Source organism: Anolis carolinensis, chromosome 6 (genome assembly GCF_035594765.1).
Source record: "Anolis carolinensis isolate JA03-04 chromosome 6, rAnoCar3.1.pri, whole genome shotgun sequence".
In the NCBI taxonomy this organism is placed as follows: Eukaryota; Metazoa; Chordata; class Lepidosauria; order Squamata; family Dactyloidae; genus Anolis; species Anolis carolinensis.
The window spans coordinates 67,423,514-67,438,242 of NC_085846.1; the positions used below are offsets into that span (position 1 = coordinate 67,423,514).

Below are 14,729 nucleotides of genomic sequence, written 5' to 3' on the forward strand. Positions count from 1 at the left end.
CGAGGGGCTTCCTTGGATTTAGGTGGAAAAGAGTAGTAAAGTTGGCTGTCATCCGCGTAGAGATGGCACCTCACTCCAAAACTCCAGATGACCTCTCCCAGCGGTTTCATGTAGATGTTAAAAAGCATGGGGGACAAAATAGAACCTTGCGGGACCCCACAGGTCAAAGGCCAGGGGTCCGAGCAGGTGTCCCCCAGCTTCACCAACTGGGAACGGCCCTCCAGGAAGGACTGGAGCCACTGGAGTGCAGTACTCCCAAGGCCCATCCCAGAGAGCCGTCCCAGAAGGATACCATGGTCGATGCTATCGAAAGCCGCTGAGATGTCCAAGAGAACCAGCAGGGTCACACTCCCCCTGTCCAGTTCCCTGCGGAGGTCATCCACCAAGGCGACCAAGGCCGTCTCGGTACTGAACCCAGGCCTGAAGCCAGACTGTGATTGGTCCAGAAAATCCGCATCCTCCAAGAATCCCTGTAGCTGCGAGGCAACCACCCGCTCCAAGACCTTGCCCAAAAATGGAAGGTTAGAGATTGGTCTGTAATTGCCTAGGTTGGTCGAATCCAGAGAGGCCTTCTTCAGAATAGGCCTAACCACAACTTGCTTTAGGCTAGATGGAAATTTGCCCTGTGATAACGAAGCATTAATTATAGGCATAAACCAATCAACTAACCCGCCACTGGCCTGTTTTAAAAGCCAAGATGGGCAAGGATCCAGGGCGCAGGTGGTCGCCCTCACAGCCCCGAGGATCTTGTCCACATCATCAGGGCGCACAAGCTGAAACGAATCCCACAAGATCGAACAGACAGATGCCTCGGTTACCTCACCTGGCAATGCTTCAAGGCCGGCGTCCAAGTCAGAACAGATCTGAGCGACTTTGTCTGCAAAATAGTGAGCGAACTCGCTGCACCGAGTTGCCGAGAAGTCGGGTGGCTCCCCGCCCCCAGGAGGGTGGAGGAGCTCCCCAACAACCCGAAACAACTCCGAGGGTCTGTTTTTTGCAGACGCGATGCGGGCAGTCGAGAAAGCCTTCCTGGCTGCTCGCAATGCCACGGAATAGGACCTAATAGCGGCCTTCGACCGTGTTCGGTCAGAGCCGTCCTGAGTTTTCCGCCAGCGGCACTGTAGTCTCCTTCTCGCACGTTTCATCTCCGCCAGCTCCCCAGTAAACCAGGGGGCCGGGGCAACTCCACGCTGTGAGAGGGGACGTTCGGGGGCGATCGTGTCTATTGCCCTAGTCATCTCGCTGTTGTAGCGAGCGACCAAGGCATCGACAGAATCGTCAGCCTCCATGGCAGACAGAACCCCAAGAGACTTCAGGAATCCCTCGGGATCCATTAGCCTCCTGGGGCGGACCATCTTAATCGGTCCACCACCCCTGCGGAGGTTTGAGGGCGCGGTGAGTCTTAGACTGATCAGATGGTGGTCAGACCATGACAATGGAAGAATAATTTGCTCTTCCACTCTGACCAACTCATCGCCCGCAACAAAAACCAGGTCGAGTGTATGTCCAGCTTGATGAGTGGGACCCGATATTACTTGGGACAGTCCCATGGTCGTCATGGCGGCAATGAAGTCCTGAGCTGCACCTATCTAGGTGGCCTCTGCATGGATGTTGAAGTCACCCAGAACCATAAGCCGCTGGGAACCCAGCACCACGCTAGAGACCACCTCTGCAAGCTCAGGCAGGGAGACTGCTGTGTCGCGGGGTGGACGGTACACTAGCAGAATCCCCAAACTGTCCCGGGTACCCACCTTCAAGTGGAGACATTCGAACCCAGCGGATTGCGGAACGGCGCATCTGACCAGGGCGATGGACTGCCGAAAGACCACCGCAACCCCACCTCCCCGCCCTCCAGGCCTGGCCTGCTGGTGCACCTCGAAACCCGGAGGACAAAGCTGGGTAAGATTTACCCCACCCAGCTCATCCAACCAGGTCTCAGTGATGCAGGCCAGATCCGCCCGCTCATCCAGGATTAGGTCCTGGATAATTGAAGATTTCCCATTGACGGATCTGGCATTAAGCAGCAGTACCTTCAGCCTGGAGGGGCTGCCATGGGGACTACCACACCTATCCTTCTCCAGGGTCGCAAGACATCTGTTGCGCTTCTCCCTGGGAAACCGTTGACCGCACAACCTCCTCCCCCACACGACCTCGATGGAACCTTCCCCCTCCCGGTCCCCACCCCCCAGGGATCCTAGCTCAACAGGAGCATTATTAGTCAGGCCTAGTCAACTCCTGAAATCCGAGCTGTTGCAATGACTTCCAGCCGGAAAAATGTCTAGAGGAAAAGGCGGGAGAAGCTTATCCGAGGGGGAAGATCTCTCAAGCTGGCATGGTAGGGACGTAGATGGCAGGGAATATGGGTAGGGAATGGACATAGAATGGGTAGGCGAATCAGAGAAACTAATCACTTTGGGAGGGGACCCACAAGGAGAGGTCAACAACCTGTTGCCTCTAGCCCCAATAGAGGCTCGTGTATGTAAGGGCAGGTTGGTTATTAAAGGTTGAATTACAGGGTCCACAACAACCTTCCTGAGTGTGATACCCCGTGAACTCAACCAGTATCTAAAAGCCCACAACTCATTTCTAATTTGTCTATCCTCAAAAGTGATAATAAGGCCTACTGAGTGGTCGGGAGACTGGAACCCCTTGTGGAGCCAGGTGATGGTCTTGATCTTAATATCTGAAAGGCTCCTTGACAGAATACAAGCCATAGATCTCCGAATCAATCTCTTTGTATTCCATCTACCCTTATTCCATTTGTTATCTTTAATTTCGAGTGCAAGTTGTTCCGTTAGATAAAGAAGATCGTCCGGGCACTCTACGTCAGAAGGCAAAGGGTCCGTCTTTGGTGTAGTGTTCACAATAAGCTTTGACGCACTCAAGTCTGTGTCCCTATCCCCAAACCCGCCCTGTCCATCTTGATCAGCGAGGAAGTCTTCCCTTCCCTCAATTAGTCCATTGTCCAGTTTTTTCGCCTTAGAATACTTTTGCTGCTCGGGCCCTCCCGCCTCACCCACCCCTGAAAGCCAACTGACCTCCGATCGATTATATTCTGTAAAGTTCTCCACTCCCAGAGCATCATATTGGGTAGAGTTCTTTACCAGTAATGAAATCCCTTTCAGGAGATGGTTGATTTTGTCGTTTAAGGTTGCTAATTGGGACAAAACGAGGCTGAAGGATCTGCCCATAAGATGACACAGTTGTGATATTTCATAGATCCCAAGGATATCTTCTTGGAACATTTCTACTAGTTAAATTATCCCTCCTTACTGAGGCCGACCCAGAAGTTGGAAAATGGGTCACCGGCTCTGGCACGGCCTTCTGAGTCAAAGACGCTTGAAAGAGGTCGCCCGGTCCGACGCGACCTCCACGGCTACTGGAAAGGCTAGTGAAAGGCTGGAAGACTGAAAAAGGCCACCCGGTCCGGCGCGGCCTCTCGAGTCAGGGGAAGGCCGAGGGTGCAGGGAGGAGGGGGGCCGCCTGGTCTCCGGATCCAAAACAGTTGGTAAAGGTGGATAAGGCCGCCCGGTTCGGCGCGGCCTCCAAGATCCAGAGATCCAAGGTCCAAAGGAGAGCTGAGGCGAGATGAATGAGGCCGCCCGGTACAGCGCGGCCTCCAAGGCCCACAAGAGAGCTGGTAAGGCTGGGAGGGGAGAAAGAGGCTGCCTGGTCCGGCGCAGCCTCCAGGGCCCAGAAGGAGCTGGCAGGGCTGGGAAAGGTGGATGAGGCCGCCCGGTTCGGCGCAGCCTCCAAGGCCCACGAGAGAGCTGGTAAGGCTAGGTAGCGTCGGAACAGATAGCAGATTGATGCGGATCGATGCAGCTCGATGAAGGCTGCCCCCCGGACCAGCAAGGAGGCCTTAATATAGCTGGAGTTTGATACAGGAAATCTTGCCTTCGTCCTGCGGCACTGGCCCGAGGGCCTCAAGGGAGGATAATAAAACCAGTCACAGAGATGGTAGCGATAAGGGAGGCAGATCCAAAAGAAACAGCCACACAGAAGAAGAAAAAGAAGGTGGTGACGCCAGATGGTATGACACCGGAGCCTCCCTCAGTCAGCAACCATAGTCTCCACACAGCGATGGTAATTCCCGGAGGAGGCTGCCTTCTGGTCCGGCGAGGCGGCCTCTCTAAAGCAGCGACGATGATAGCTCCTTGTGAAGGAATGCCTCCCAGACCATAGAGCGGGAGCAGAACACATAAATCAATGGCTCAAGGGCTCCACAAGCCAAGCCAAGTCCTCCTGTCTCCTCCAGCAATTTCCTCCCGGTGTTGTTAAGCCCAGGCCTCCACAGATTGTTGAAAGCACTTTGGAGCAAGACTGCAATAAAAACATATTTTCAGCTACACTGTGGCCGAAAGCTGGATAGACAATAGACACTTCAATAGACACTTCCAAGGTCATGTGGCCAGCAGGACTGCATGGAGCACTGTTACCTTCCCGCCAGAGTGGAACCTATTGATCTACTCATATTTGCATGTTTTCAAATTGCTAGGTTGGTGGAAGCTGAGGCTAACATCGGAAGCTCACCCCGCTCCCCGGAGTCAGATCAGCAAGTTCAGTTTCTCAGCGGTTTAATCCACTGCACCAGCAGAGGCTCCAAAATAATCCTTAAAAATAATCCTTAAAAACCCACTTTATTCCAGACACTATTCCGATGTGAAAGACCACTATTAGATGTTTCCGTAGAATCACTGAATCAAAGAAGACTGATAATCCTTATGTTAGTGCAGTGGTTCTCATACTGTGTTCCTACAGATGTTTTGGACTTTAGCTCCCACCATTCCTAAAAGCTGGTAAATTGACTGAGATTTCTGGGAGCTAAAGTCCAAAACACCTGAAGGAGCACAGTGTGAGAACCACTACATTAGTGCCACTGCTTCACTTTGTCTAGTTTAGCTAATTAGCTTAGCAGAGCTACAAACAGTTAGTGGAAATGGGCTATAGACTGCTAAAGTTTTCATTAAAACTGACACCTATATTTTTCCCTCTTGTATTTTGCATTATAGGATGGGATCCTTCTATGCCCCAGGACTTGTGGGAATAAACGTCTTGCGTCTTTTGACCTCCATGTATTATCAGAGTTGGGCTGTGATGAGCAGCAATGTTCCCCATGAGCGAGTATTCAAGGCATCCAAATCTAATAATTTTTATATGGGGCTTTTGCTGTTAATCCTGTTCCTCAGTGTGTTGCCGGTCGCCTACACCATAATGTCTCTGCCCCCTTCTTTTGACTGTGGTCCATTCAGGTACTTGAACGTTTTGATACATTCATAACTTCCTAAATTGGAGTAAAAAGTAAGGTAAAGGTTTTCCTTGACATTAAGTCCAGTCATGTCCGACTCTAGGGGTTGGTGCTCATCTCAATTTCTAAGCCGAAGAGCTGGCATTGTCCGTAGACACCTCCAAGGTCATGTGGCCAGCATGACTGCATGGAGCGCTGTTACCTTCCCGCCAGAGCGGTACCTATTGATCTACTCACACTTGCATGTTTTCAAACTGCTAGGTTGACAGAAGCTGGGGCTAACAGCGGGCGCTCATTCCGCTCCCCGGACACAAACCTGCAACCCTTTGGTCCGCAAGTTGAGCAGCTCAGCGCTTTAACACACTGTGCCACCATGTGTTATCTTGGGGTAAAGATAATACAGTAGAGTCTCACTTATCCAAGCTTCACTTATCCAAGCTTCTGGATTATCCAAGCAATTTTTGTAGTCAATGTTTTCAATATATCGTGATATTTTGGTGCTAAATTTGTAAATACGGTAATTACAACATAACATTACTGCGTATTGAACTACTTTTTCTGTCAAATTTGTTGTATAACATGATGTTTTGGTGCTTAATTTGTAAAATCATAACCTAATTTGATGTTTAATAGGCTTTTCCTTAGTCTCTCCTTATTATCCAAGATATTCACTTATCCAAGCTTCTGCCGGCCTGTTTAGCTTGGATAAGTGAGACACTACTGTAATATTGTATTCTGCTGTGCAGTAAAAGGTACAAGAACCATTTCTAGAGTCAGGCAGGATATGCAATTAATATACATGAGAAATATGTGTTCCTTTGGTGATGTGTGGTTTCTGGGCTGTATGGCCATGTTCTAGCAGCGTTTTCTCCTGACGTTTCACTGCATCTGTGCCTGGCATCTTCACAGGATCCTGTGAAACGTCAGGAGAAAATGCTGCTACAACATGGCCATACAGCCCAGAAACCACACAATACCCCAGTGATTCCAGCCGTTCAAGCCTTCAACAATACATGTGTTCCTTCCTTGGGTGGGAAATACAGTAGAGTTGCACTTATCCAAGATAAACGAGCCGGCAGAACGTTGGATAAGCGAATATGTTGGATAATAAGGAGAGATTAAGGAGAAGCCTACTAAACATCAAATCAGGTTATGATTTTTTTATTTTTTTATTTATTTACAGTATTTATATTCCGCCCTTCTCACCCCAAAGGGGACTCTGGGCGGATTACAATGAACACATATATGGCAAACATTCAATGCCAACAGACAAACAACATACATTAGACAGACTCAGAGGCATTTTTAACATTTTTCCAGCTTCACGATTCTGGCCACAGGGGGAGCTGTTGCTTCACCGTCCAGTAGTGGCTGTACTTCCTCATTCCTTTCTTCGTGTTTTGCTGGCAGTTTTTATGGTGTTGTAAATTAGCCTCCCGCATAAAGCGTCCCTAAATTTCCCTAATTGACAGATGCAACTGTCTTTCGGAGCTGCATAGGTCAACAGCAAGCCGGGGCTATTAATGGTCGGAGGCTTAACCTGACCTGGGCTTCGAACTCATGACCTCTTGGTCAGTAGTGATTTATAGCAGCTGGTTACTAGCCAGCTGCGCCACAACCCGGCCCCTTTTTACACATTAAGCACCAAAACATCATGTTATACAACAAATTTGACAGAAAAAGTAGTTCAACACACAGTAATGCTATGTAGTAATTACTGTATTTACAATTTTAGCACCAAAATATCACAATGTGTTGAAAACATTGACTACAAAAATGCGTTGGATAATCCAGAACGTTGGATAAGCAAATGTTAGATAAATGAGACTCTACTGTAGTGAGGGCTCTTAGGAAACAATACAGCCTTCCTTGCTGCAAAGGAAACTACTTGGCATATGGATGAAGGGAGAGTTATCTGATTGTGAATATTGAAAGAGGAAATGATGAGTGAATTGAGGCTGCTTCTGCTTGCTGATTCATTCATAGTGAATGAAGGGAGCAATCTTCTCAAGGCATAGTACAGAATCAGAAGAAAGGTGTTTGGATTTAGGTAATGGTTTCATTTTCTTTCTGCTTTGGAGTAATCTGCTTTGTAATCCTTGCTTTTTCACACCAAGTATAAGAGCGGAGCTTGCAGGTGTTGATAGGGAAAGAAAAGCACTTTGCACATCCTCAGCCACTGCTCTTAACACTTACAAGAGCAAGCAACTGACACATGCAACATGCAAAACAGTTTCTTACACTCCACTACATAAGCAGAAATACTCCACTTGAAAACATATGTAATGACACACCCTGGAAAAGATGCATGATAGCAATTAAGAAGAACGTCCAAAACATATGCAGAGTGTCTTTCCTGATAGAAAAGAGCAAGTTTCATCTTAGAAGATGAGAAGAGGAGAAAAACGAGAGCAATTTGTAGAAACTTCTAAACTGTGCAAAAACAGCCTATTACATGATCCTGTGCTTCCAGTATGCCAAAAGAAAGTCTGAAAAGAGACCAGGCACAGAAGAGAGTTTTCACATGGTCAAGAGCCATGAACATTTCATAGAAAGGCTTTGAGCTAAAATAGTACTTACCAGTCATCCAATATTCCTCGGAACTCAGCTTGAAACAAATATTCAGTGTCAAAACTCAGACTTCGAAAGCTGGATTTTCCTGTTATTGTTTTGTGTGTTCACATTGTTTCTGACCAATAAAAAAAATCTATCAAAGTGTTTTATTGGCGAGATAGGAGCCCCCCGTGGTACAATGGGTTAAGCCTTGTGCTGGCAGGACTGCTGACAGTTCAAATCTGAGGAGCGGGTGAACTCCTGTCTGTCAGCTCCAGTTTACAGTTTCTCAAGTCACTCCTGACACGAAAAAAATGGCACTATTTGTTCAAAAGCAGTTTGCCATTCCTCTAAGGCTGAGAGAGTATAAGTTGCCCAAGGTTGCCCGCTAGCTTTCATAGCTGAGTATTGAAACCATGGTCCCCAGAGTCGTAGCCCAATGCTCAAACCATTACACTATGCTGGCTCCAGGATTGTCTTATATGAGCTTGATATTCCTCACTGGAAAATTAAGTTGCCTAGAAAGATGGGATGTGCTGTAGATTGTCAGCTCTAGCAACAAAAGTAGTTTCTTTAAGAGACTGTAGAAGAATTCTGCTTCCTAATAATGAACTAATTCTTCAAGTACAAGACTTTATTTACTGCATATACTTGTATATAAGATTTTGGGGCCAAAAATATGAATTTTAATATGACCCATGGATAAGTTGGGTGTCATTCCACAGAAAAGGGAAAATGCCAGTGCCATTTCAGAACAGCTAGCTGCTTCTGGCCACCATTTCCATTTCTTTGCCAAGGCATTCAAAAGGATCAAAAGTGGTACTACAGTTAAGAGAGTAGAGGGCTAGGTGCTTCTTTTTTATATCCCTGGGTGGACTAAGCTTCCATCTTTCCCTGCTCTTCTCAGAGATAGCGCCTTTTGAGATAAGAGCTAAGGTAAAGTACTTATATTGGCCCATGAATAAGTCTATTCAAGGGTTTTTTAGTTGATTTTTGATTGAAATTTCTAGATATATATGAATATATATCAAAAAAGCACAGAGCCATGCACAAGAACAAGGAATCGCCAACCTTAGTTGAAGCCCCAGGATTTACTAATACCCCCCCAAAAAAAAAAATTAAGGAGAAAAGATTTCAGAGGACCTGTAACAACACAATGTGGACTGATCCTATTCCCATAATAATTAATATTGAGAAAATTAAGAGTGGAGTATTCTAAAGAGGACATAGCTGGCTCCACAATGAACAGGAGCAGTCCACACTCTGCTTTGTTGCATATAATCTACTAGAAGGCACTAAAACTTTGAACTCAAGCTACTAGAGTTGGGCCCGAATCCTGTTTCATCTGTTTCTTTCATGGTTTTGTACCGTTCCATCCATTTGGATGGCACGGAACGATACAACCCCGCTCCAGAATGAAAGAAGCAGTAAAACAAAATAAAGAGGGAAATGGTAGCCATTTGAACAGCTGATTTTTGGTGCTTGGCTGTAGTCCTTGGCTGGCAGGCCCTGGCGCTTTCCCACCCAAGGCCCGAAAAATCTTTGGTTTTTTTCGGGCCTTGGATGGAAAAGCCCATTTGTATAGCTGCCCGTTTCTATAAGCATCAGACGGAAATGGGGCCATATGAATGGTACAAATAGAAACAGGCAGTGATTCCATATAAATGTACAAGACTACAAGCCAGCAAAGGACATCAAGCAAACATCTTAGAACAATTTAAGTGTTTTCAAAAGCAAGTGTTGTCTCTTTCCTATCCACTAGCTACAGTGCATGATTATGGTGGCAAACGGTAGAAAAATAATAGAAACTGACTTCTTCTGAATACATTGCACCATCACTGTTTTAATAAGCACTACTTGCTGTCATTCTGAATCAGCTCTGCACAAATTGTTCTCTAGACCAGATTAACATGTCAATGAGACCTCATTTGATTTAGTTACTTTCTCATTGCACACTGATTCTGACACTGCGTAGAGACAGTTTAGTGCAAATTGTTCCTTTTGTTCCACTATCTTGACCCTTCTTTTGTTAATCAGCAGTGTCAGTAGCAATCTCTTTACAGAGTTTTGCCAAAAGGAGGAATAACTATGTATCAAGTCTCGAGTTCTTTGAGGCAGCCTGAGTTATCTTCCTCTTTGAAACAGAATTATGGCTCTATTGACTAGGAAGAAAATTGAATTGTATTCCTTCTACTATGCATAATTTTTTCAGTAACCATAAAGTCTTGTACACTTAATCTTGATACTATAGAACAGAAAAGCTAAGGAATTATTGGCTTTTCTCCCTGCAAATATCTCTGTGTATATTGTGTTCCAGAGGGGGTTTCTAGGTGTTGTTAGGGGAAACTACCCCAAAACTGCAGAGCATCCAATATACTCAAAAACAGGAAGCTTATGGTTGAGCTCACAGCAAGCAGAACGTGAAGTGCCATGTGGCTGTAAAGAATTGAGAGGTTAGGAGGCAAACATGCAGAGTTCTGTCTTTAAAATCACAAAAGGTTTATGTACAAAAATAATAACTAAATTTCTTAGTTATTATAAATAATAACTGGGTCCTAGCTACTCTAACTAAGCCCATCTCTTCTAGGGATCAAAAGAGAGGGAAAAATCTCCTCTCACTTCATCTCTCCTGACACACAAGCAGAGAGAGATCTCAATACACGCAGCATACACAAAGATATAAAAGTAGAAGTCAAAGACAAAAGGCATGCACCTATAAAGTATCCATTCAACATACCCAATCAGAAAGAGAGCAGAAACAGAGAGGAGAGAAGAACTGTCATTCAGGAGACAGTGTGGGCTTGAACTCCAACATGTTAACCTTTTATGACTTTTTAAATATCATAAACCAAAATTCCATGTTCAAGAAGGAAGGAAAAAATGGTGCACCTGCATCTAAAGACATTGTATTAAGAGAATTATACAGCCTAAAAATCTCTGGCATGCAATTTATATAAGCCAAGTTTATGCAAAGGTCCAGAATGTGTTCTAATCACTGATGTATGGTTACTGTCACTTACCTGTGCCTGTGATTTATGTTTTTCAGCGGAAAAAAGAAAATGTATGATGTCATTCAAGAGACCATCAAAAATGACTTTCCACCCCTTGTAGCCAAGATAATCGGTTATTTAGCAAACCCAGGACTGATTATAACTGCAATTCTGCTTATGGTGTAAGCTGTTGTATCTGTAAAGTGAGATTGGTGACTAAACAGCAAAAGAAATTTTAGTAAGATTAGCTAGATCATATATTAAACTTTTCAGTAACTTAAGTGGTATTGCTGTTGGTACCTTGACAAATTAACCATTTACAAACCAGTTATTACAGTACTTTCCTGAGTCCTCTTCTTTATATGTATAATAAAATCATTTTTGAGTGTAACTAGCCATTTGACTCAGACTGAATATGTATAGATTTTAACCCCAAATCTCATGAATGTATGTTTAGCAAAGGTAGCATCCTTGGATATGGATGAATGAATTAGGCAATGTATTTGCAGTACTCACCTAATTATTGTTGTGTCTCATTATCAGTCTTAAATCATTGTAAAGCTGCACACTAATTTAAAATATGTGTTTTATTTTTGTAGTCTTGCTATATATTATCTCAATGCTGTGGCTGAAGCATATCAACATGCCAATGCAGAGCTGAAGAAGAAAATGTTGATGGTATATTTTGTGTTTTATCCAGTTGGTTTACAAATTAAAGTACACTAGGCCCATGTATCACGTGAGAGTTCTGTTCCAGGACCCTTTATGTAATACAATTATCTTATGTGATCCAGAACCCTATTTTTCTTATTTGAAAATAACAATGTTTTGGACTTACGGTCAACACATGTCATAGAATTGCTAATAATGCTTAGAGAACTGTTCTCTCCCCAGCATTACCTTACAGTGAAGCTCTGAGTGCAGATTTAGGGAATACTTTCCTAGGCGTGACTAGGTCCTCCTGCACAATTCTATAGTATCCAAAGCTTTTTGCATATAACTGAAACTGAGCTTGTGTAATAAGCAGGCCTACTCTATAACATGCTTCTGCGTGTACGTGTTTTGCCACCGAATTACTTGTGATTGGGTTTATTTTGCGGTGCCATGTATTTGACAGTTTCAAACACGGATTCTTCTGCCAGCTGAATGTCTTGAATTCAGACTAAATCTTTAGTGAAATGATAGTGGAGCCCAGATACTGTGTTTTAAAAAGGATATAATAGATTAATGCATGCATAACTATTTCAGCTATGCTTAATACAAATTTTAAAAATACTAAAGCAAAATGACACTCCACATGGGGAAAATTAATGAACCGCATTGTTGGTGTAGGTTTGGAAGTGAGAACCTGGAAAACTGACCATGTAGGTTTTCTGGCCATGAGTTGCTGTGAGTTTTCCAGGCAGTATGGCCATGTTCCAGAAGCATTTTCTCCTGATGTTTCGCCCACATCTATGGCAGGCATCCTCAGAGGTTGTGAGGTTCCTCACAACCTCTGAGGATGCCTGCCATAGATGTGGGTGAAATATCAGGAGAGAATGTTTCTGGAACATGGCTATACAGCCCAGAAAACTCACAGTAACCCAATGATTTCGGCCATGAAAGCCTTTGACAACACATTGAACTTTTCTGACCATGTGGTTGTTGTGTGTTTTCCAGGCTGTATGGCCATGTTCCAGAAGTATTCTCTCCTGACGTTTCGCCCACATCTATGGCAGGCATCCTCAGAGGTTGCGAGGTATCCGTCTGGAACATGGCCACAGAGCCTGGAAAACATAGCAACCCAGTGATTCTGGCGAAGAAAGCCTTTGACAACACATTTAACTTTTTTGACAATGTTCGCTTTCACTTCCTAGGGGAAATAGTACAAAATAATAACTCTTTGGCACTGAGGTGAGACTTTTAAAAAGAATTTTTATGTTTGAGAAAACTCAGCAGCGTGCATTCTGGAATTCAAACAATAAAAACCATAGGTATAAAATTCCAAAGAGCCAATGAGTATGTTGTGATACAGTGAATGAATGCAAAGGCCTAGATTTTCCTGAATTTGTCCTTGCCAATTATATTTTCATTTTTTTCCTGAAAGCAACAGAGCAATGCAAATTGGAAACCTAAAATAAACTAAACTGTTCAAGTCACAGCAAAATATCTAATGTTTTCTGTGACCTTATTTCTGGGAGGTCTGGAACTAAAAACTGTCAAACGGTCAAACATTTCACATAAGTTTTTTTTTTTTCGTGTCAGGAGCGACTTGAGAAGCTGCAAGTCGCTTCTGGTGTGAGAGAATTGGCCATCTGCAAGGACGTTGCCCAGGGGACACCTGGATGTTTTGATGTTTTTTACCATCCTTGTGGGAGGCTTCTCTCATGTCCCCACATGGAGCTGGAGCTGATAGAGGGAGCTCATCCACGCTCTCCCCGGGTAGGATTCAAACCTGACAGCCTTCAGGTCAGCAACCCAACCTTCAAGTCACAAGGCTTTAACCCACTACGCCAGCGGGTGAAATCACATAAGTGAAATCAGGCGAATGGCCAAGGTGTTCTGCAGGATGCCTCTCTGATATTCATCTAATAACAGATGCATGTCTGGTTGCTTCCTTCTGTGTCTTTTCAAAAGTAGTGATGCATAACTTCCAACTGATAGACGGTTTCAATGAAACTTTCCAGTTTAAAGATAAATTCCATTATTAGTACATTTAAATAATTTTCTGATTTTTGAAACATCCAATGTATGCTCTTCATCCTAGTTCTTGATTATAAGATATTATAATCTTATTCATTCCAATTTAAGCTGATGTTTAATCAATTATATATTTTAAATTGTATGCTGATGCTTTTATGTTAAACCGCTTTGAGTCTCCTGCAGGAGAGTTAAAGCAGGGTATAAATAAATATAATAACAATAATTTCCTATATGTTTATTCACACAGCAACGGGAAGATGAGAAAAACAAGAAGAATAACAAAGCTTCTACCAACCCAGCACTGCAAGATCTAGAAGATTTGCTTGTCTCACATGTGAAGACCACGGAAGAGCCTAAACCAACAGAAGGTAAAAACAATCTATTCTGGTCAGTATATTTGTTCTGATGCACCATGGCAAAGGAATTAGTTTCCCACTGTTGGGAGAATTGAGATGGACTAGTATTCCACTCTTCCTCCAATAGCAAACTCAATGCTCTCAGCGAGATACCTCTCTCTGACAACTTATGATAATAGAAATATTTGGAATCAAAGACTAATAGAATATTTATAATGAATTATGGCTCTCTATATTATTAGCAGACGTCAGCCTTGAGCAAGCAACGGAATCAACATTTTATTAGACTGCCTCTCCTTGCATCAAAAAGACTCAAACGTAAATAAAGAGTTCCATTAGTGCTTCCTTGGCTTTATCATTTGAAAATGATGTTTATTTTTCCAATTCAATTTGTGTTTATTTGTCAGAGTGGGGCTATAACATCTCTGAACTTCCAGTAGTCCAATATGCTTTCTCTATGGCTATCCCACAGAGTATTGTGGCAGGCAAGTAGATGGACAGACAGAATAATTCAATTTTCTAGTATGTCTTTAAAGGGGTTCTCCTTTTTTCTGCATCATGTATTGAACCACAGCAAGCCTGCCTACTGAATGCTATGTTACTCTAGATAGTATTTCAGCATGTTCTGTATTAAATGGGTCAGTGACATCATAGAGATCTAATTGCTAATTCTCCTGAAGAAATTAATATAAAAATTATCAAGTAGAAATTCAGTCATTCATATGAAGACACAGGGGCCTTCTTTTTTGTGGGATTTGGATTATATCAAGAGACAGGCAAAATGCATGACTGGGCCACATGTGCCCACCAGCCCTTTTTTAGACACTCCCAAATTCCCCAGAATCTTCTTCCTCCCACTAAATGCACTGTAGTCAATGAGAAAAGAATGTCGCTCCAACG

At 43.9% G+C, this 14,729-nt stretch overlaps 1 protein-coding gene across 1 annotated transcript in view; it reads left to right on the forward strand.

Moving 5' to 3' along the window:
• tmc2 (transmembrane channel like 2) overlaps window positions 1-14,729 on the forward strand; it is a 103,459-nt gene that overhangs the window by 84,564 nt on the left and 4,166 nt on the right. Inside the window, exons 16-19 of the mRNA XM_062983753.1 lie at window positions 5,013-5,252; window positions 10,848-10,973; window positions 11,391-11,469; window positions 13,721-13,841. Of these exons, the coding sequence (XP_062839823.1) occupies window positions 5,013-5,252; window positions 10,848-10,973; window positions 11,391-11,469; window positions 13,721-13,841 (566 nt within the window). The remainder of the gene's footprint in view (window positions 1-5,012; window positions 5,253-10,847; window positions 10,974-11,390; window positions 11,470-13,720; window positions 13,842-14,729) is intronic.